General features: G+C 42.7%; 1 protein-coding gene and 1 pseudogene across 6 annotated transcripts in view; one reads left to right on the top strand and one right to left on the bottom strand.

Moving 5' to 3' along the window:
• The window catches only part of VPS13D (vacuolar protein sorting 13 homolog D), a 284,839-nt gene that overhangs the window by 160,549 nt on the left and 100,581 nt on the right, over nucleotides 1–23,709 (top strand). For all 6 annotated transcript variants that reach the window (XR_013407652.1, XR_013407651.1, XM_015113831.3 and 3 more), the window contains 4 exons: nucleotides 287–436; nucleotides 13,353–13,502; nucleotides 14,788–14,884; nucleotides 17,088–17,236. Coding sequence is in view for 4 of the 6 variants with exons in the window: in XM_015113831.3 (XP_014969317.3) it covers nucleotides 287–436; nucleotides 13,353–13,502; nucleotides 14,788–14,884; nucleotides 17,088–17,236 (546 nt within the window). In the remaining 2 variants the exon portion in view is untranslated. The remainder of the gene's footprint in view (nucleotides 1–286; nucleotides 437–13,352; nucleotides 13,503–14,787; nucleotides 14,885–17,087; nucleotides 17,237–23,709) is intronic.
• LOC114674739 (small nucleolar RNA U3) lies at nucleotides 22,391–22,478 on the bottom strand (annotated as a pseudogene).

Below are 23,709 nucleotides of genomic sequence, written 5' to 3'. Positions count from 1 at the left end.
TAGATTTCTATAATGAAATGCAGAATGTCATTGGTCCTTTGATAGGGGTATCATCATATACTCTGGAGTTCTCATTGGAGTGAAGGGTATGCCAAGAAAGCAAGGCTTCCAGTGAGATGATGGCATTTGAGCCATCCAGGTAAATAATAGAACTCCCCTAAGTAGTTTTTATCTGCTGAGAGGAAGGGAGTAGACGAATGTAAAATGCTTTATTTTCTTATACTCTCCTGGATACTAAGAGCTGTGTTTTAAACAATCAAGGTGCCGTATTTTGGTTTCCTTTCAGGTGCTTGTGAGGTTAGAAGGTGGAATTGGGTTGTCCTTAATTAATAAAGTCCCAGAAGAACTGGTCTTTGCAAGTCTTACAGGAATCAGTGTGCACTATACACAGCTGGCAACTAGCCACATGCTTGAACTCAGCATACAGGATGTCCAGGTAAGGGGGAAGTTCCAGAGCTGTTAGTCACCTTGTTTTCATGCTGACCACCCAACCAGATCTAATGTTTGATGTTCTAAGAACTTTAATGTTTTGGAGGAAATATCTTGTGGCCTTCAAAAAATCATTCTATGAAATAGTTGTTTCTACCTACATTCGTCTCATTAACTTTTCTACATACAGCAGAATTCCGCATATATTAGAGGTAACTTGGTCAAGGTGGCATGGAGGAAGGTGACCCATGGTTCACCAGCTTGCCAGTAGAAAAACCGACAGGAAGTCATCTAACCATCATTCGGAGGAATTGAGGTCCGTCATAGGGAGAACAAACTAAAGAACTGGTCTTTGCTTTCAGTCAAGATGGAGTAACAGGAACTAAATTTCCCCTCCCACCTGAAACAGCCCCAGAATCCAGATAAATAAGAGGATAACAGTATTGAGACACTGGACATCAGACAGTGAAGGATAGTGCTCTGAGAGGTGGGAAACAAAACAGCTGAGCCCCGTGATTGCCCTTTCTTACCAATTTGAGAAAGTTTCCAGGGAGGGGAGACCAAGCAAGTACCCAGCACAGTGGAGAAGTTGAAAAAACAGAGCCGAGAGTCTAGAGAGACCAAGGTATCTGTAGTTATAGGATGGTACACTTGGGCATAGAGAGCTGCACTGAAAAACTCTGAAGATCTATAGAGGGTCCCTCTTGAGTATTTAGCAGAGTATTAGTCAGTGATGGATGTGAGGAAACTACCCATTTGAAAGGATCAGAGGGAACAGTGCCTGCTGCCCACACAGGGCTAGGAATAGTGCTTGTGCCCACCAACTGGACTGGAAAAACTAAGAATTTATGAGACACTGGGAAGAGTCTCAGGAAGGCCTTGCCTTCATGATTAGCCCTAAACTGAGCACTGCTCTAGACCTGCCTAAGAAATCATGAAAGGAAGATCTGAAAGAATCAACCTCTTCCCAAGTAAAGTAACCATATCCTTGAATAAAGCTCAAGAAGATTTACTGGAATACAACAATGTAGCACCCAACTAGGTAAAATTCACAATATCTGATATCCTATCAAAAATCACCAGGTGTGCAAGGACTAGGAAAACTTTCTATATAATGAGGAGACTAATTGGTCAAAACTGATCCACAACTCGCACAGATGGTAGAATTTTTGCAGGACATTAAAAATGTTAATATAACTGTCTTCTCTCTGTTCAAAAGGTAAGTAGCGATATGGAAGACATAAACTAAAGCTTGTAGAGATTAAAATGTAATGAAAACTACACTGGATGGAATATAGCACACAACTGTGAAGGAAACTATACCAAGGCACATCATAATCAAATTACTCAAAACCAGTGTTAAAGCAAAGGAACAAGAAAAAAAGACGTGTTATGTGCAAAGGAATAAAGATAAGAATGATAACAGATTTCTCGTTGGGAACAGTGGGGGTGGGAAGACAATGAGTAACATCTTTAAAGTACTGAAAGGTATCAGCAGACCCATGCTACAAAAAATGTAGAAGAACATCATCAGGCAGAAGGAAAAAAAATAGTATCAGGTGAAAATCTGTTCTACACGAAGTAATGAATACCAGAAATGATAACTATCTGGGTAAATATATAAGATTATTTTCTTCTTATTTAAAGTAAGAGTGAGATTCTTAACAATAGCATAAAGGCTGAAGGGGAGAAATGAAAGTCTATTACTGTAATCTTATACATGATGTGGTATGATATCACTTGAATGTAGACTTATAAAGATAAACAGCACAAAACTCTTAAAGCAACCACCAAAATAACAAAGAGTTGTAACTAATAATTCAACAAAGGAGATAAAATGAAATCAGGCCAGACGAGGTGGCTATGCCTGTAATTGCAGCACTTTGGGAAGCTGAGGTGGGTGGATCACTTGAGGGCAGGAGTTTGGGACCAGCCTGGCCAACATGGTGAAACCCCATCTCTACTAAAAATACAAAATTAGCCAGGTGTGGTGGCATAATCCCAGTTACTCGGGAGGCTGAGGCAGGAGAATTGCTTGAACCTAGGAGGTGGAGGTTGCATTGAGCCAAGATTGTGCCACTGCACTCCAGCGTAGGTGACAGATGGAGACTGCGTCTCAGGAAAAATAATAATAATAATAAATAATCCAAGAGAAGGCAGAAAACAGAAAGCAGGGAACGGAATAGATGGGACAAAAAAAAAGTAAAATGCAAGATGGTAGACTCAAACCTAATGGTATCAATTAACTAAATTTAAATGTTGTAAACACCATAATCAAAAGGCAGAGATTATCAAATTGTATAAAAAAGCATGAACCAATTATATGTTGTCTACAAGAAACACACATTAAGGATAAAGACACAAATAGGTTAAAAGGAAAGAAGATGGAAAAAGATATACCATGTTGACACTTGTCATAGGAAGTGGGAATGACTAGATTAACATCAGACGGAATAGATTTCAAAGCAAAGAATATTACCAGTGTAGTCGGTGTAGTATTTGAGGGACAGAACTAAAAGGAGAGAGATATATATATATATGTTTGTTAAGTGTTAACTTACATGATCACAAGTTCCCACAATAGGCTGTCTGCAAGGTGAGGAGCAAGGAGAGCCAGTCCGAGTCCCAAAGCTGAAGAACTTGCAGTCTGTTGTTCGAGGGCAGAAAGCATCCAGCATGGGAGAATGATGTAGGCTGGGAGGCTAGGCCCATCTCACGTGTTTCTGCCTGCTTTATATTTGCTGGCAGCTGATTAGATTGCACCTACCAGTTTAAGGGTGGATCTGCCTTTCCCAACCCACTGACTCAAATGTTAATCTTTTTTGGCAACACCCTCACAGACCCACCCAGGATCAATACTTTGTATCCTTCAGTCCAATCAAGTTGACACTCAGTATTAACCATCACAAGTCCACCCCTTGTCAGCTGCTGAGATCATACATAATCTTCAAATAAAGACAATAATAAAGTCATAATGACACCTAACATAATGCAACTATCCTTCATACAGCTGGAAACACCCCAATCCCCAACCCAAATACTATTACATAAAGTTAACGATGCTTGAATGCTAATATGAAGTCAATAAATCTTATGTCATGTGATGAAGGAGAAAGGAAATAAAATGAAGACTTTTTTTTTAGTACAGGTGTATACATGCACAAACATGTTTTTAACAAAAGAAGGAGGAAATACTCATGACAATTGCAGTCCTTGTTTCTGCAGCTGGGCATGTGGTCATAGCTGGTATTGATGACTACCTTCTTCTGCTACCCATTCTGTCTTCCTTTTACCTTCAGCAAGCACCACAGCAGGTCATGGTTTTGTAGGGGTTTTTTCCTGGCGGAGTGACCCAAACCTTCATTCCTGAGGGGTCTGGACCATTTGTAGTCCTGCCTGGATTGGGCTGTTGTAGTGTCCCATTGCCTTAATCACAGGGCGTGGTAATACTAAGAGATGCCCTAATGGATCTCCTGTATTCCATGCATAACCTTCCTGACCTCCATTGTGGAGTGGTAGACTGATTTCATCTTGATAGTCCGGGTCAGTCACCCCAGCCAACACTGTAACTCCCTTCTTAGCCTCTTGACTTAAAGTTAAGAGGAGCCCAAAGTGTCCGGGTAGCAATCTTAACTTCCAGTTTAATGGAATTGTTATTGTGTCTCCTGGTGGCAGTGTTCCTCCCTCTGGAACTAAGACTTCTAGGCCAGCAGAACATAATGTTGCAGGAATAGGAAGCAGAAATTTTGCTAGTGGATTATTAGGGGTGATGGTGAATGGTGCCACTTCCACTTCCAGCCCTTGATTCCTGGACCTGTGAATCTTGGCCATGGGAGAAACAGTACCATATATTGGATGTTGATTCAGAGCATACATAGCTTTCTGGAGAACTTTGCCCCAGCTGTTGTCATCATCTTGTTGGCATTGTAATTGTGATTTCAAAAGGCCATCTCACCATTCTGTCAATCCAGCTGCTTCAGGATGATGAGGAACATGGTAAGACCAGTGAATTCCATGAGCATGAGCCCACTGCCACACTTCTTTAGCCAAAAAGTGAGTGCCTTGGTCAGAGGCAATGCTGTATGGAATCCCATGATGGTGGATAAGGCTTTCCGTGAGTCCACAGATGGTAGTCTTAGCAGAAGCATCGCATGCAGGATAGGCAAACCCATATCTGGAGTAGGCGTCTATTCCAGTGAGGACAAACTCTGCCCTTTCCATGATGGGAGAGGTACAATATAATCAACCTGCCACCAGGTAGCTGGCTGATCACCCAGAAGAATGGTGCCATATTGAGGGCACCATGTTGGTCTCGACTGCTGGCAAATTGGGCATTCAGCACTGGCCGTAGACAGGTCAGCCTTGGTGAGTGGAAGTCCATGTTGCTGAGCCCATGCATAACCTCCATCCCTGCCACCATGGCTACTTTGTTCATGGTCCCATTGGGTGATGGCAGGAGTGACTGGGGAAAGAGGCCAAGTGGTGTCCACAGAACAGGTCATCCTATCCACTTGGTTGTTAAAATCCTTCTCTGCTGAGGTCACCCATTGGTGAGCACTCACATGGTATACAAATATCTTCAGTTTTTGACCACTCAGAGAGGTCCATCCACATACCTCTTCCCCAAATGTCTTTGTCACTAGTTTTCTAATCATGCTGCTTCTAAGTCCCTGACGATCCATCCAGCCAAACCATTGGCTACAGCCCATGAATCAGTATATAATCACACATTTGGCCATTTCTCCTTCCATGCAAAGTGTGTAACAAGGTGCATTGCTCGAAGTTCTGCTCACTGGGAAGATTTCCCTTCACTTCTGTCCTTCAGGGATGTCCTAGAAAGGGGCTTTAGTGCTGCAGCTGTCCATTTTCACATGGTGCCTGCATATCATGCAGAACCATCTGTGAACCAGACCCTAGTCTTCTCTTCCTCTGTCAACTGGTCATAGGGAACTCCCCATGAGGCCATTGGTGCAGGCTGGGGGAGAGAAGGCAGGGTGGCAGAAGTGGAGACCATCGGCATTTGAGCCACTTCCTCATGTAACTTACTTGTGCCTTTAGGACCTGCTCGAGCCCGATCACATATATACCACTTCCATTTGATGATGGAATGCTGCACTGCGCAACCCACTTTATGGCTAGACGGGTGGGTCAGAAAGCACCCCGTTCATGATAGGCAGTTCAGGTCGCATGGTGACTTGATGACCCATAGTCAAATGTTCGTTTTCCATCAAAGCCCAGTAACAGGCCAAGAGCCGTCTCTCAGAAGGAGAGTAGTTATCTGCAGAAGGTGGCAGGGCCTTCCTCCAAAATCCTAGAGGCCTTTGCTGTGATTCATCTATGGAGGCCTGCCAGAGCTCCAAACAGCATCCCTATCTGCCACTGACACCTCAAGCACCATTGGATCTGCTGGGTCATATGGCCCAGATGGCAGAGCAGCTTGCACAGCAGCCTGGACCTGTTGCAGCGTCTCTCCCGTTCTGGACTCCACTCAAAACTGGCAGCCTTTCGGGTCACTTAATAAATGGGCCGGAGTAATACACCCAAATGAGGAATGTGTTGCCTCCAAAATCCAAATAGGCCCACTAGGCATTGTACCTCTTTCTTGGTTGTAGGAGGGGCCAAACGCAGCAACTCCTTTAACTTAGAAGGTATGTCTTGGCAGGCCACACACCACTGGATCCCTAGAAATTTTGCTGAGGTAGAAGGTCCCTGAATTTTAGTCGGATATATTTCCCATCCTCTGGCACGCAAGTGTCTCACCAATAAGTCCAGTGTGTTTGCTACTCCTTGCTCACTGGATCCAGTCTTCATAATGTCTTCAATGTAATGGACCAGTGTGATATTTTGTGGAAGCAAAAGGCTATCAAGGTCTCTCCAAATAAGATTATGACACAAAGCCGGAGAGTTGATATACCCCTGCGGTAGGACAGTAAAGGGATATTGCTGGCCTTGCCAGCTGAAGGCAGGTTGCTTCTGGTGGGCCTTGTGGACAGGAATGGAGAAAAAGGCATTTGCCAAGTCAATGGCTGCATACCAGGTACCAGGAGGTGTGTTAATTTGCTCAAGCAGTGAAACTCCACATCTGGTACAGCAGCTGCAATTGGAGTCACCATTTGGTTAAGCTTACGATAATCCACTGTCATTCTCCAAGGTCCGTCTGTCTTCTGCACAGACCAAATGGAAGAGTTGAACAAGGATGTGGTGGGAATCACCACCCCTGCATCTTTCAAGTCCTTGATAGTGGCACTAATCTCCACAATCCCTCCAGGGATATGATACTGTTTTTGGTTTATTTTTCTAGGTAGAGGCAGCTCTAAGGGCTTCCATTTGGCCTTTTCCACCGTAATAGCCCCCACCCTACCAGTCAGGGAGCCAGTGTGGGGGGTTCTGCCAGCTGTTGAGTATGTCTGTGCCAATTGTGCATTCTGGCACTGGGGACATGACCACAGGATGAGTCTGGGGACCCACTGGACCCACTGTAAGTCAGACCTGAGCTAAAACTCCATTAATTACTTGAGCTCCATAAGCCCCTCCTTTAACTGGAAGACCACAATGATGTTTTGGGTCCCCTGAAATCAATGTCAGCTCACAGCCAGTGTCCTGTAGTCTCCGAAATGTCTGATCCTTTCCCTTTCCCCAATGCACAGTTACCCTGGTAAAAGGCCAGTGGTCTCCTTGGGGAAGGATGGGAGAAAGATTGACCGCATAAATTGTCAGCAGTGTAGTGGGGTCCTTCCTCAAGGGGATCCGGCCTCCCCTTCATTCAAGGGGTTCTGGGTCTGTAAACTGGCTCAAGTCTAGAAATTGGCTGAGGGGTCATGATTCTCTGTTTTTATAATTCAAACTAGTCTTTTGTCCATTCAGCCTAGAAGTTTTCTGCTTGTATAAATTAGGTAGGAATGCAGCAGGCCTCCTATCAGTTTCACTTCTAGGAACACCATGATTAATTAGCCAGGGCCAGAGCTCTACATGAGTCAGACTATTCTAATTGCCACTTTGCCTCTGCTGTGCATTATGGTAGCTATGCCCACCTTGCCTTTGATGATTGAGGGCTGCCACATAGCAACCTGCCACCTCGGGATCCAGTTATTCCCACTGTATTTAACTTTTGTAGTTAATGATTGTTCTTCCCACCGTTAGATCTGACATACAAAGGAAAGCAATTACAGGTCTCTTCAAAGATGCAGGTACTGCCCTTACAAATCTGTTTCACAAGGCATTGGCCAAGGGTCTATCTTCTGGACCCTCCCAGCTGGGATGAGTAGGTCTAAAGTGGCTAATCCATTCCGCCATCCCAGTCTCCCTAAGCCTTCGGATCCCTTCCTCTACATTAAACCAAAGGAGATCACGCATTTCCAGCTCACTCACAGTGGGCCATCTTTTAATCCATATTTCAGCTAACCAAGTAAATAAACTATTAGAACCTTTTTTTACCTCTCCAAGCTGTAAGATTAAAAGCAGAGTGCCTACTTAGTGGGCCCAGATCAATAAATTCAGCCTGATCCAACCCTATGTTCCTTCCACTGTTATCCCGTACCCTTAATATCCATTCCCATACCTGTTCTCCAGCTTTCTGTCTATATAAATTAGAGAACTCAAAACAGTTCTTTTGGAGCGTAGCACACCTCATGAGTCACACTCTCAACCTCACCTCTAGGGGCCCTCCAGGACTTTAGTTTAGTTATAGGTCTAGAAGCAAACAGGGATGTTGGGGGTGGCTCCTGAGGAGAATCAACATTATTTTGCCTGACAGCTGTCAGGTCATCACTGTTGCCTCAGGCAGCATAGGATTTATCTCCTCAGACAAAGGTGGAAAGCTGATGACAGCGTAGGTCGAGGAGGGGATGTTGCCACTGCTGGAGATGAGGAAGCTCTTCCTTCTGGCAAAAAAGGCTCGTCAGAGTTTATAAACTCAGTTTCCCTGAGCTTCATCAAGGTCCTCCCACACATCCCCATTCCAAGTTACAGGGTCCCATTCTTATCCAATCAGTGCCCTCACTTTTAACAGTAGACACGTGGTGAGGCTGTGCATGCATCTTTCGTTGCAGGTCAGTCACTTGCATGATAAGAGCTTGTGTCTGTTTTTCCACAATTTCAGCTCTTTCTCTGCAGGATATAAGACTCTTACTCAGGGCAGTCTTAGCAGATTTGAGGCTCAGTAGCTGCTTCTGAAGCTGGGAGACAGAATCCCTGAGTTTATTATTTTCTTTCATCACTTTGTCTACTGAACTTAGGAGCAACCAACCAGCTTCGTTATGTTACTTGGTTTTCTACATATGGTCAAAGGTATTATGTATAGAGTCACTAAACTCCTTGCCTTTCTCGAGTGGTGAATCAGGAGTGTCAAATGCATTTATTTTGCATAATTCTCCAAACAGTTCATGCCAAGGACTATCAGTATTCTCCATACTATTAGAAGTAGAGTCCTTAGCATTTTGGGGTCTAATCATATTAAGCAGCCAACTCCAGAAACTCCAAAGCCAATGAAAGAACTCCATCCTTAATATTCTCTTCCTCTAGAACCACTCCTGGTACCAAAATCTGTGTTAGTCAGGCTTCTCAGGAGGGATAGAACTAATAGGAGATATATGTTATTCTTAAAGATCTATACAATGAATAAGCCTCTAACTAGTCTGATGAGGAGAAAAAGAGAAGACACAGATTATTAATATCAGGAATGAGTGAGATGCCAGACAAGCCAAATACTGACAAGTCTGGGGATGGGACTCCTGGGGAAGCTGCATATTCCTTCTGGCTCCTGGAGTGTCTGCTAGGACTGCTTTGTTTTCAGTGTGACTGTAGGGCCGTTGATTTTCAAGGCTACTGTGGAGCTGGGTGGGAGTAAAGAGACTAGGACAAATTAAAATGCCACACAGCTCGCCGTTCTTACTGAGTTTCAGCTTATTTTCTTGAATAAATGCTCCTTAGATTGTCACAAGTGTTTTATTAACTTTCGGAGTTCTGAAAAAGTTGACTTTTACAATTTTTGGCAGAGTACTGTTACTGTGCTATCAAAACAACTTCTATCTCTTTGTGACATCATACTTGGAACGCTTTTCCTTTATAACCTGCATCAAAGTTTAAATGTGTTCAGGAAACTAGTTCCTGGTAGACATTTCCAAAAGAAGAACCCAAAGCCCCAGACTATGGTTCTTTTTCCCAAATGGACAAACTGCATTCTGACTGGGAATGTGCAATGTGTCTCCCATGACTGGGGCTCCTTCTCTCCCTTAACGTGTCATGCAGTTCCATCCAGACTGTCGAGGCCAGAGCCTCTTCTCAGAAGAAATTTTTCTTTTATTATATGTCATGAATAACAAAGAATTCAGGCTAATTGTATCCTATGTATTTGTGCACAGATAAAAGGTTAATATCTTGCAGCTATTTTTCTTTGTCCTCCTTTTTTTTGACCTTACAGAGATGATTCAAGGAACCATTTGCTGTTCATTAGTTTTACTAACTTTATTCTGTAGCTTAAAAAGTTGTTTATTTGGTTATTTATTTATTTATTTATTTTGAGACGGAGTCTCACTCTGTCGCCCAGGCTGGAGTGGAGTGGTGCGATCTTGGCTTACTACAACCTCCGCCTCCTGGGTTCAAGTGATCCTCCAGCTTCAGCCTCCTGAATAGATGGGATTACAGGTGCCCACCACCACACCCAGCAATTTTTGTAGTTTTTAGTAGAGACGGAGTTTCGCCACGTTGGCCAGGCTGGTCTCAAACTCCTGACCTCAGGTGATCTGCCCACCTTGGCCTTCCAGAGTGATGGGATTACAGGCGTGAACCACCACACCTGGCCAAAAAGTTGTTTTTTTCCTATAATACCTCTTTATGTGATGTATGCTGCAAATCAGAAAATAAGCAGGTTTGTATTTTACTGTGGTTACAGTGCAGCAAGAAGGAATTTTTAAAAATAGAAAATAGAGATCCTCTCCTTAGGGAGCATCCAATCTAATTGGGAGAATAAAACTAGCTAGAATTAGTAATTCTCAGTTATGACACCTTGTGTCAGATGTGTTTAGTGAAAGAACAAAGGAAAAGACAGTATGGTTGAGCCCTTTATTGCCATTTCATATATTGGATGAGATAGGCAATGATTCATTCATTTAATCCATTCTTACTGAGCGTCAAGTGTGTGCCCGACACTGTACTAGGTTCTGGAGATACGGCTATGACTTCAAAAATGCAGGCTTTGCTCTTCTTGAGCCAACAGCCTAGAGAGAGAGTCAGCCAATAAATATGCAGGCAAGCAAGCAAATGAATAATGACATGCTGTGATAACTGCTGTAAAGAACGGCTACTTTAGATGAAGTCCTACTTTAGAAAAAGTGGCTCTGGAAGATCTTCCTGAGGAAATAAGAGCTGAACTGAAACTTGGAGGAATAGAATGAGCAAACCATAGAGATGGTCCCTAGGAAAACCATTTCAGACAGTTCAGAGACCCTGAGGAAGGAAGGACTTACCCACATTTTGGAAACAATGAGGAGACTCAGGTGAGGATGGTAGGGAACCTGAAAGAGTGGTGTGTGATGAAGTTGGAGAACTTGGTGCCAGTTCATGCAGGCCCTAGAGGCTGTGGTGAGAAGTCTGGTTTTATCCTAAGAGAAAGGCACACCACTGAAGAATGCAAAGGAAGGAGGTGTATGACTCGATTTATATTTCATTGAAAGACCACTTTGGCTGCTATATAGAGAATACATTGTAGGAGGCAGGAATGGAAGTAGGAAAAAATACTCCAAGTCTCTTGCCATTATCCCTGCCCTGAGAACCAACAGAAGGAAAGTCATTTCCGGTTGTACACAAATGTCTATATGGAAATCCCTGCAATACAATGGAGAGGTCAGAGGGTTCCGTGGTGCCAGAAATCTCTGCGTTTGTATCCCACTTCTTCCACTTACAAGCTGTGCGAATGAGGGCAAGTAACATAACTTCTCTAAGCTTCTGTCTACTTGTTTGTAAAATGGGGAGGAATAATACCTAGACTTTAGGGGATTAGGAAGTGATAAGATAGGGGTGTGTGGAAAGCACCCGCAAATGATCTCTTAGGGGCACCCAAAAAGATGATCTCTTTTTCTTCTTCCTGGTGGTGACCTTCGATGTGATACAGAACATGAAGATGGCTGCTTCCTGCAAGGAGCCTCCAGACATCCATGCACATCTGAGTGTGGCGAGTGTCCTCTGTGATGGCACTGATCAGGGCTGCGTAAATAGAGTCAACCCTAATGCCACTGTCATTCCTAAGAAGGGAGTTGACTTTAGTAGAGGGAGCTGTTCCCATTTGGTAGCCATTTGAGCTCCTGGTTCTCTAATGTAAATTGTCTTCAAGGAATTTGGAGCTCAAGAGAAGCATCCACAGCATAGTGTTTAGGAGTGCTGACCTTGGGGTCAGACAGACGTGGATTCAGGTTCCAGTTCTGCCACTGACCAGCACTGTGACCCTAAGCAAGGGCCTCTCTTCTCAGCTTCTTCATCTATAAAATAAGGACAGAGCTCATGAAGTTGTTGTAAGGACTGCAGCAAAACCCTTAGTTTAACTACCGACAGCATTACAGGTATGGTGTGACTTGAGATCATGCATATGAAGTGTCTGGCATGGAGCTTTGCACCTAGTATCACCTGTTTTATTTTTTTAATTAATTTTTTTTCATTAAGCAGGTCATGGACTTAAAAAATTACTTTTTTCAAATAGTTGATTTTTTTTTTTTTTTTGAGACAGAGTCTCGCTCTGTTGCCCAGGCTGGAGTGCAGTGGCGCGATCTCGGCTCATTGCAAGCTCTGCCTTTCGGGTTCACACCAGTCTCCTGCCTTAGCCTTCCGATTAGCTGGGACTACAGGTGCCCACCACCACGCCCAGCTAATTTTTTTGTGTCTTTAGTAGAGATGGGGTTTCACCATGTTAGCCAGGATGGTCTCAATCTCCTGACCTTGTGATCCGCCTGCCTCGGCCTCCCAAAGTGCTTTTTTTTTTTTGAGACAAAGTCTCGCTCTGTCACCCAGGCTGGAGTGCAGTGGCGCGATCTTGGCTCACTACAACCTCTTTCTCCCGGGTTCAAGCGATTCTTCTGCCTCAGCCTCGTGAGTAGCTGGAGTTACAGGTGCCTGCCACCACGCCTGGCTAATTTTTGTATTTTCAGTAGAGACAGGTTTTCACCATGTTGGTCAGGCTGGTCTTGAACTCCTGACCTCGTGATCTGCCTGCCTCAACCTCTAAAAGTGCTGGGATTACAGATGTGAGCCACTGCGCCTGGCCAATAGCTGATGTTTTAACCGGTGAATAAAAATTGTATATATTTGGCTGGGCATGGTGGCGCATGCCTGGAATCCCAGCACTTTGGGAGGCTGAGGCAGGCGATCACTTGAGGTCAGGAGTTCGAGACCAACCTGACCGACATGGAGAAACCCCATCTCTACTAAAAATATAAAATTAGCCGGGCATGGTGGTGCATGCCTATAATCCCAGCTACTCAGGAGGCTGAGGCAGGAGAATCGCTTGAATCTGGGAGGCAGAGGTTGCAGTGAGCCGAGATTCCGCTGCTGCACTTCAGCCTGGGCAACAAGAGCGAAACTCTGTCTCAAAAAAAAAAAAAAAAAATTGTATATATTCATCATGTACAACATGATGTTGGAAATATTTTTAGGTGTGAATGGCTAAATTGAGCTAATATATGTATTGCCTCACCTACTTATTTTTTTGTGGTGAGAAAACTTAAAATCTATTCTCTTAGCAAAGCACTCCTCTAATGGAGTCTGTTATTATGACCGCTAACTTTTTATGACTGCCCTTTTGTGAGCTGCTGTTGAGATCGAGTGAAATGATAAGGGTACTTTCTGAGCAACCTGTGCATTATGACGCCCCACTCAAGTGTAAAAGTGAAAACTGAGCTACTGTTTGTTTTTGCTTTGCTACCTTTCCATGGTCATAGGTGGACAATCAGCTCATTGGTACCACGCAGCCCTTCATGCTCTATGTGACTCCCCTGAGCAATGAGAATGAGGTCATTGAGACCGGCCCAGCCGTGCAAGTCAACGCAGTGAAGTTCCCCAGTAAGAGTGCACTGACCAACATCTACAAGGTGGGCTGGTGGAGGAGGCTGGTGGGTTGATGCCATGGTGGAAAGTTGATTTGTTCTCTCACAGCCAAGTCTCAGAGCAGCAGTGCCGGATGCTGATGGGAATAGCTCTGCAGGGTTAAGCCATGTGTGACATAATAGATTGTTTGGAGGAATTGACAGGAACTCCTCCTTCTGGCCCTTTGTATTCTCAGTTGTGTTTTCAGTGACCTTGCAGGTGATAGTTTGATAGTACTGAGTCCATATAGGCCAGAGTCCATATTCATCAGAGTGAAGTCACTGTAGGAAAGCATCTTCTAGATAGGTCAAGACCAGGCATGATCCACATCTGTTATTACAAACAGAATAACCCCAGCTGGGCTCACTGGCTCTCGCCTGTAATCTCAGCACTTTGGGAGGCTAAGGCGAGCGGGTCTCTTGAGCCCAGGATTTTGAGACCAGCTTGGGAAACATGGTGAAACCCCATTTCTATAAAAAATACAAAAATTAGCTGGATCTGGTGGCAAGCACCTGTAGTCCCAGCTGCTTAGCAGGCAGAGGTCCTGAGCCTGGGAGTTTGAGGCTACAGTGGACCACAATCATGCCACTGCACTCCAGCCTAGGTGACAGCGTGAGATGTGTGTCTGCATGTGTGTGCCCACATGCGTGCAAGCGGGCACAGTCGCGCACACACACACACACAAAGAATAACCCTGAAATATTGGGAAAGGGCTATGATGGGTCTGACCTTGAGACAGACGTGCTGCTACCTAAGTTACCACACTGTTTGCCAAAAGCAGCAGATAGTTACAAATGATAAACTTTCTTTCTTGGAGGGGTCTCCACGCACAAGCTAGCTGTTCCAGCAGCAAACTCTGGAAAAGTGGGAGCCGACCAGCGGTTGCTTCCCATATTTCTGGTCCTTTATCACCAGTGCTCATGGGATCAAGCCTGCCTGTAGCCCTTGGATCCACAAGCCCAGCCATGAAGCTCCTTAAATTAGCTGCCATCCATCTGAGCACACACCATAAAGTTCATCCACCACAGTGCATCTGAGGCTGGAAGCCTGACTAATGAGGCCCAGATTTCCTGGGAACCAAACAATAGAATGGCGAATCATCTATTAAACATCTTTTGGAGTTTTTAATCATAACAATATATAGAGAGATAAGCCAGAAATAATTTGGCGTTATAGTTGTAAAGCCACATGATTAATGAAAGCATACCATGTCATTGAGGCCTTCTTAATAGCACAGATGAATGTCCCTTCTGGTGTTCACACTTTAAATCAGAATTTCTTTATCTCTAGCATCTGATGGTCACGGCTCAGAGATTCACAGTGCAAATTGAGGAGAAACTGCTCCTCAAGCTGCTAAGTTTCTTTGGCTACGATCAAGCAGAATCAGGTAATGTGGAACGTTCTATGTCTGTGTCTGGGAATCGGTCCAAAGATGGTATTTTTTGAGTCTGTTTGTAAAAATAGGTAGTCCCTTGGTGTCTGATAGGCTCCCTTTCCACATCTCAGCCTGAGCTAGGAAGCTAAGGCTTGTGTTTCAGCTGTGCTTTTTCAAAGTATTACTTGTTGTCTGAGTTATCTTTGTGAACTAAAGGAGCCATTCAGAGGGTCTTCTGGAAGCCTGGAGTATCTGGTGGTACACCTTTGGGAAGCAGTATACTCTTCCTCTTTGCTTTGCATTTTTTTTATTCATCTGCTCTAGGATGACAAAAATGATGTTAGTCATTTAGCAAACCACTTTGTTTCCTAACCTTTGTTTATTAAACAGACTCCAGGCCAAGAATCAGAAATCCTTTTGGCAGTTCCTTTGGTTTAGTTGAGAAAATAAAATTGGCTAGCCTCAATTCGTTAACTTTTGACATCCAAACCCTTGTGCTTTTCTGTAATTACAAAGGTTTCTACTTATTTACTCTCTTCTTTGTAGAAGCGAGTAAGATAAGCTATTGAAAAACTCAGGTTTCCAGCAGTACTACAGAAATAATTGAGCTGTTGCTTCTTTTAGATTCCTCATCATGGCCTTTCCTCCTGCTTCTAGATGGGCTTTTCAGGGCTGTGTATACAGCTTCGAAAAAAGTCAATAATACTCAGTCTTTTGAAGCCTAAACTAAATATTGAGCCTGAAGAAATGATAAGAAAGAGGCTTTTATGTTTATCTGCCCATGTTGGCTAGAGAAAAAAAATCACTGGGAATGTGTGTACACATGTACATACATACACACAATGCAAGAAAAATATTTTTGTTCTTTTTATCCCAGATTTAGAATTTAAGCTTTAAGAGTATTTGGGATCAAGAGCAAGATCCTGTCTGTTTAATGCTGTGTTTTCCACTTTGGGTTGGAACGCCAGTGTTTATTTGTATTCAGACAGCCACTTGGGAGCCTGCCTGCCAGGTATCCATTCTGTTTTGGTACCTTCCTGGGAAGTTTTACTTTAAATTTGATTCGACATGCTTTTCTTGTAAATTTTCTTATAAGTTGCTGTAATAGATTTCTCCTCAAGCATGGATTTAGATTTTTGTAAAATCCTTTAGCTGGAGTGGGAGCTGACTAAGAGGTTGCTTCCCATATTTTTGGTATGTTGTCACCAGTGCTGATGGGATGGGACAGAGGCAGCATGCAGCCCTCAGATCCACAAGCCCAGTCCTGCTGCTCCTTAAAGTACCTGCCATCCTGTCTGTAGCTGTTTCTGCTTCCTTAGCATAAATAGGCAGGTCTCTGTTGCAGTATCATTTTTCTGTAAGTAGGACTGATAATAGCTTACAACATAAATGTGTTTGATAAGTAGGTATGTGCAAGCTCTCTGGCTTTATTTCCAAGGCACTTGAAGCCAAGGCAAAGTATGCTGCCCAGTTGGGTGTGCATACAGCATCAAGTGCAAAGATCACATTGCCGTGTTGTAGCCCATGCTACTCCTTTTATTTCATGGGATGGCAAGTAAAAAAAATCTGCCTTGACACAAGTATACATATGTAACAAACCTGCACGTTGTGCACATGTACCCTAGAACTTAAAGTATAATAATAAAATATATATATATATTAAAAAAATCTGCCTTGATTGTCCTATTTAAATGAATATCCACCATTTGGGAGACAGGTTGCTGCTTGTAGTGATGTTACATCTTTACAGCCCGCAACCTGATTCTTTTTCAGGCATTATGTTTCACGCAGATTCATGAATTGGTGATACTCATTTTGATTCACTTACGCTGCACTCCAAGACCTTATTTGGATATGATCCTAGGAAAATAAATTTAGATAATCTGGGTCATTGATAATAACACTGCTAACAAATACACCTGTGGCCTTTTGACTTTTCCATCTGGATGATTTTTTCCAAAGATGACATCTGTTGGATGGTATAGAGTCACAAGTTAACATGCTAGTCTTCTTTTTTGATAAACAACACAAAACAGATCTACTCTCACAAAGAATGGCATCAGAATACTATACACATCACTGTACCCTCGCAAACTAATTTGAGAGTGATAGATGGTTTCCTTCTTTTGATTATTTTTTTCAATGTGAATACAAGGGTTTGGATCATGAGACTAAGAAATTCTTTTTTGTTTTTTAAATTCTGCCTTTGTACCAGAGGTGGAAAAATATGATGAAAACCTCCATGAAAAGACAGCTGAGCAAGGTGGAACACCGATTCGATACTACTTTGAAAATCTCAAAATCAGCATTCCTCAGATCAAGCTAAGTGTGTTCACCTCCAACAAGCTCCCATTGGATCTTAAGGTGAGCTGCTATTTGGGTAAATTTTTGTAGATGATTTTTCCTTGGAAAACTATGAGTGTGTTTGCTGTTTGTTGTTTGTTTGTTGTTGTTGTGTGTGTGTGTATTTGTCCCCCATCATCATTGATAGCAGACATTTTATTTTTACAGATTTCCTTTTTCAGAAGGTTTATTGACTCACGTGTATTTGTCTTAAAAAAAAAATTAAATATGACATTGCCAGAGATCAAGGAGTAGCTCAAGAGATTCACAGATAATTCTGTAAAACCCATTTGCTCTCTGTTTAGCTCCTGGCTTACCTCAGTGGGATACCTTTTTCCTAAAGTTGGGTCCAAGATCAAGAGAAAAAGCAAAGTCAAAACAACATCTTCCTTTTGTGCCCAAGGCCTGCTCACCTTCCTACTTCTCTCTTCCTAAGTATCCATCTCTTTTTGAATGAGTGTCTACCGCCTTTAAAGTAGACTCAGCCCACTTACCCACTGGGATGTGGCCGCCTCTACCACCACATCGGGATGAAACCCTTAGACCATCTTGATGACTACTTACTAGACACAGCCTGAACACCATCTTCATTTTCGGCAATAAAGTATATCTTCATTAAGGAAGAAAGCTGGGATTCAAATCCAAGCCTGTCTGATTCTAAAGTCTATTTTTTTTTTCACTATACTGTGCTTCCCCATAGAACATAAGGAACTAGAGAATTTTAGACCTGTGAGTCCTCAATGATGTACTTGCTTGGTAGACAGGGAAATAGAAGCTCAAAGTGTTTTGTTAGTCAAGCCTGTGTGGCTAGGCAGTGATAAGAGCAGAAGTGGATCCAGGGGCGTTAGAAAGTCTTTCCTTAGTTTGAGTCAAAGTCGGCCCACCTGCAGCTTGGACCCATTGGTTCTGGTTTTTCACTCTGTTGCACTTAAAGATGATACTCAAGACCTCCATCTTCCTACTAACCGCCAGTCCAGGACTCTTCCCACTGCTCCATGCTGCCTCCTCTAAGATGCTACAAGATAGTCATCTTGCTGCGCAGGAACAGCTAGAGATATGAGCAGATAAGGAGGAAGTTTAGGGTCCTAACTTAGATGCCCACAGGGGCTGTGCTGGCAATGGCAGCGAGTGGAGCCGCACACCGGGGCAGTGTCATGTCTGCCCGACCAGGAGAGCCCGCTCCATCTGAAGGGGCTGCCACAACCCACTCCAGCCGCGTGCTGTCATGGAGGAATGTGAACCCCATGTTGCCAGATCTTCAGATTTTTAAAGAGAAGCCGGAAATCTGGATTTTTATGTGGAATCTCCTGGTTTTTAAACATTGGCAACCAATTCAAGTTTTTTGGTTTTTTTTAAACCTAGTGAGCCTAACAAAACACACATGTGGGCCTCATGTGGCCGTGTCTGCCAACTCACAGCTTCTAAAATCGACACACAGGTAATGAGACAGTAGTCTGGTCAACATCAGATCACATTTGGGTAAGGGCAGGGCAACGGTGACTGCGCTGGGGTGGCGAACTGGGGCCGAGCCGCTGGCAGTGCTGGTGGGGACCTGGAGCAGGAATGGCTCTTGCAGCCATCTCCGGAAGAGTGCAGCGTGCCCTTCACTCACTGCCCTGTCTGCTTCATGCGCTTTAATTTCATGTTTCCCAGGAGATTAAAGATAGTTAGCATGGGAGTGAGGGGAAAACCATGGGAAAACCACTATCTTGCTAATATCCACAAGTATCCACTTGACTTGTGTGACCTTTGGAATGGGTTTGTTTGATAAAGTATATATTCACCCAGAGCACTTGGCACTTGCCCAGCAAACCAATGTGAAGCATTTCCTGAGGGTTGAGGACTTCTTGTTTTTAAAATCATCTTACTAAGAAGCACAGACACCTAACTATTCCCTTCAAGTTGCTCCCAGCAGAAAACTCCCCAGACTGAGAAAAGCAGTCTGATTTTCTGCAGTCGAAGTAGCCCCAGCCACCCAGTTATATGGGAGTGATGGTTGTGTGTGCGCTCGGCATACAGTCAACGAAATCATTTCAGTTGAATGTTTCATCTGGCACTGAATTGAAGGAACATTTTCAGGGCATTTTTCAAATCACTGTTAAACAATTACACGGAACAGCCATTTGATGAGGTGTGTGGGGGGCACGCCGAGTGTAGTAAGTTAGTGTTTCCAGCAGGGTGCGGGGAATTGGGACTAACGAGTTAATTCTCAGCTTGTGGGAGTCACATTTTACTGTGTCTTGAGTCTCCTAGTGGAGTCTGGGACTCATAAAATAATGTCATTTATTCAAAGAGTTTTCTAACAGGGTAATATGCCTTTATTAGTAGCTCTTAGAAAGGGTACTGTGCTCTTTTAGATGAATATATAATGGCTAAAAGTATGTGCTTAGAAAATGGAGTTCTGTCCCTGAACAGGAGTCACAAGAGCCTGACTAAAAGGTAAACCACATCTTTGGTATTGAAGGAATAATTATCTTGATTCTCCTGACTCCAGGCCAGAAGTGAGACTGTCAGAAATCTCAGAGGGAAGTCTTCAGGTTTACACTGAGGGTACCTTGTTGCCAGATATAGTGTCTGTTCAAAAGGACTGAAAGCAGTTTCACATCTGCTATCTCAATTGGATTCCTTACTCTGCGATGGAAGAATGGGGAGATAATAGTCCCATTTCACAAATGCAGAGACCAAAGCACAGCATTCCTCCCTGACTCCCCATTCTCTCCATTCTCCCAAGTTTGCGTGTTAGAAAGTGGCAGAGTGATATTGAAAATGCCAGGTAGTTTATACGTGTTTTTGGCTTTTTTTAAAGATCAAAAGAGGCCAGGAGCCTTTAAAAGATTTCACGAGGTGGCCTACAGCAGTCCTTTTTCCATTTAGAGCATTGGGGTATTACAAAAGAAGGGCTTTAATTGAGCAATCTAGTTTGGAAGAAAACCCACATTTTAATGGTCAGAGTGAGAGGGTGGGGGTTGGGGGAGTTTCGAACAAAGACACTATTTAAAAAGCCTAAAACTGTCTTCTCAAAGGCTTGAAATAATTTGTTGGGAAACTTCAGACCCTTTACTTTTTTCCTCCCCTCCCTAAATAAAAACCAGATTTGTTAAAAGGAAAAAAGATCCAGTATTGTTAATTGTATTTCAGAAAGTGCCAGAGAGGGAAATATCCCTGTAGTTTTAAACATTGTCCCAAGAGGGAAATAGGCAAATACTCTGCTTCACATAAACAGTCTCTATGTACCATAAATAAACCTTTAAAGAATGAATTCCAGACAGTTTTGTTTAGTGCAGGATAAACTAAGAAAGGAAAGGACATGGCCGAGGGAATAGCTTGGGATCTGAGACCTTACGGTATATAGACAGCTATTTCTTCTTTCAACTCTATGAAGTTTCTGGAAGACTTCAGCAGTTTTCGTGTGGGGAGGTAGAAATAGACAGTTTCCTATTTTTATTAGGAGCTTATGAACACAGGATTGCCTTCTCCAAATTCCATTTTATAACAGGAAACTGTCTGCTGCTTGAGTAAATAAGCATCAACTTTGTATACTACTGTATTTGATTAGTCGTTTAGTTACTACAAGAATAAGCCCTGTTTGGCTCGTTCCCTCATCTCATCGACTTTGACTGACCAGATCAACCTGAAGGTGGCAGAATAATTCATACCATTGGGCTGTATCTCAGCTTTTTCAAATGTGGAGTCCCAAAAGCAGTAAATGACTCGGTAAGGATAACTTTTACTTAAGGGCCAGAATGTGTCCTTGATTAAGACCAAGCACCTTAGTCATTCAGAAAGGTAATAGTGAAGAAAGGTAATGATGAAGGTTTTGACATTTCAGTAGAGGTTTCAAAGTCTTTGCTACTTTATGTGGTTCTTTAATATTTGGTTGCAAGGACGAAGTTGGGGTATAAAAGCTTTTTACCTTAAGCCTTTGTTTTGATCTCATTTTCTCTTCTCTGAGAATAAGGTAATGCTCAAAGTAGTATTGGCAAAACAGTGCTGAACTGATTGTCGGTACCCTGTTTTCCCAGCATGTTTATTTTATGGCTCTAAGCAAAGTAGTTGAGCTTACTGAACCTCAGTTTCTCTGCCAGTGAAATAAGGAAAATAAGGCCTGCTCACGTACTTTATCATCACTCACCATGAGGTGGGGTGCGGCATAGGTGAATGAACAGCAGAACGTTTTTCAGGAAAAATAGTATCCTCCATTCTGGCTTTCATGCTTTTTACCTAATAGGTAGTTGCTATTGTGAAAATGTACATATTCAAGTCTAAGATCAAATAGCTAGCCATATGACTTTAGGCCATCCACTTAACATTTCTTGTTTTGTTTATACCAAAGAGAGAGAGAGAGAGTTAGGTTGAATTAACTTAATGTTGGACTTTTTTGGGGGGTGGGGGAGACAGAGTCTCACTCTGTCACTCAGGCTGAAGTGCAGTGGCACGATCACAGCTCACTGCAGCCTTAACCTCCTGGGCTCAGGTGATCCTCTCACCTCAGCATCCCAGGTAGCTGGGACTATAGGTGCATGCCACCACGCCTGGCTAATTTTTGTATTTTTTGTGGGGACAGAGTTTTACCATGTTGCCCATGCTGGGCTCAAACTCCTGGGCTCGAGTTATCTGCCCACCTCAGCCTCCCAAAGTTCTGGGAAAACAGGCATGAGCCACTGGGTCCAGCTCAACTTGAGGTTGCTATTAATCTCTAAGATATTCTGAAATGACTTAGCAGGAGGTTATCAGTGACTCCCCGAGGCACCAAATCCAGTGACCTTTCTCTCTAGCCTTATCTTTGCAGCATCCTCTGCCATTTTGACATTGCTGACTTCCCTGTTGTTGACATCTGTCCTTTCTGGTTCTCCTCTTGCTCTGTTGCTTCTCTGCCTATTTCTGTTTTCTTTTCTTCTATATCTTCTTTTCCTGATCTGTATGTTAAGGGTCCAGATTTTTCTCTGTGAACTGCCTGGTTATGTCACTTGTCTATATTTCTGCCAGGCCTTTTATCTCTTCTAATTTTAGAAGCTCTGTCTAAAAGTATGTCTTTGATGAAAGTTGTAAGTATTTTTTCTTCAGCTTTTTGTCTTTTTACTTTGCTTTTGGGGTGGGTGGGTGTGTGTGTGTGTTTAATTATACAAGAGGTGTTTATTTTTATATTGTCAGATGTATTAGTCTTTTGCTGTTTTGAATCTTTTTTTTTTTTTTTAAACTCTGCATATTCAGAGAAACTTCTCTAGTAACAAACTGTGGAAATGATCCCTGAAAGTATAGTCTTGAATCTGAATTTTGAGTCACAAAAAAGTTTTCCCTCCTCTCTGGTTTTAAAAAATTTCACCCTTTCTTCCATTATATGATTTAATTTCAATTAAACATATTCTTGTTCCAAAATAATTTAAGGCAGTCTCAGAAGACACGTGCAAAAAGATTAAAATATAAGTAAGAAAACAGAATAGAAATGTCATTAAGTTGCACATGAAATTTTAATATATAATAGATTTTAATTCAGTGGGGAGTATATAGACTTTTCAATAATGCTATTAGACTCAATCACAATAGAAAAAATATAAAATTAGATTTATTCTTGACACTTTTTATAAGGATAAATTCCAAGTGAATCAGAGATTTACTGGTAATATTAGCATGAAAAAGTGTTTTTATATTCAGTAAGGAAGAGTATTTGGCACGCCTTGTAAACACCTTGAAATGTCAATCATTTTAAATAAAGATATAATCAGAAAATAGACCCATATCCAGAGGTTGTTAACCAGCTTATAATAAGCAGACCCATGCCAGCTGAGAACTTCAAGAAAAGACAGATAGTGGGGGCGGGGATGGGGAGTGTCCATGTGAAGCCATTGGAAAGCTACCAAAACAGCCAGGACTTGAGAGTTCAAGATTTATGAGAGGAGAGAAACCCAGTAAGGTGAGCCCAACATTTATTTTGCTTTTATTCCTGAGACTTTTTCTGATTTGTAAGCAGTGTGGGGAGAAAGGTGAAGAAGCCAAGCAGAAAGCAGCTGCCAACAGGCAGAGAATGCAAGTAAAGCTTTTGGCAGTCTCGTGGGGCTAGCAAAGCAAAACTTAGACTTCATTGCTGCTAAGAGAGCTGGTAATGGAGGGGCTAATATCTTACAGAGAAGAGACAGGCAGACAACAAACCCCAATAATCTGAGGTACTTTCTTTATTGAGATATTTGCTGATTTCTAAGTGACACAGTCTTTTCAGCAGTTTTGTGGTACTAGGGAGATTAAAAGTGGAGGAATGGCATTGGTTTTCATTGAGACTGCTAAAGGACTACACCAGGCCTCATAAGGACTGAAATACACCAGAACTTAGATAAAGACTGAAACACAGCCTTGAGGAAACCCAAACCCTGGTTGATTTAGGCATTATGCTTCTTACTCTAACTGCCTGCCAGAAGCTAAAAACTCATCCAAAGTCTCTGTAAGTTTTCATACAAAATGTTGCATTCAGTCACAAATTACCAGGGCAAGATGAGATGAGA

This window comes from Macaca mulatta, chromosome 1 (genome assembly GCF_049350105.2).
Source record: "Macaca mulatta isolate MMU2019108-1 chromosome 1, T2T-MMU8v2.0, whole genome shotgun sequence".
Taxonomy (NCBI): Eukaryota; Metazoa; Chordata; class Mammalia; order Primates; family Cercopithecidae; genus Macaca; species Macaca mulatta.
Note: the sequence above shows the minus strand (reverse complement) of the source record. Positions and strands in the feature narration are given on the sequence as shown.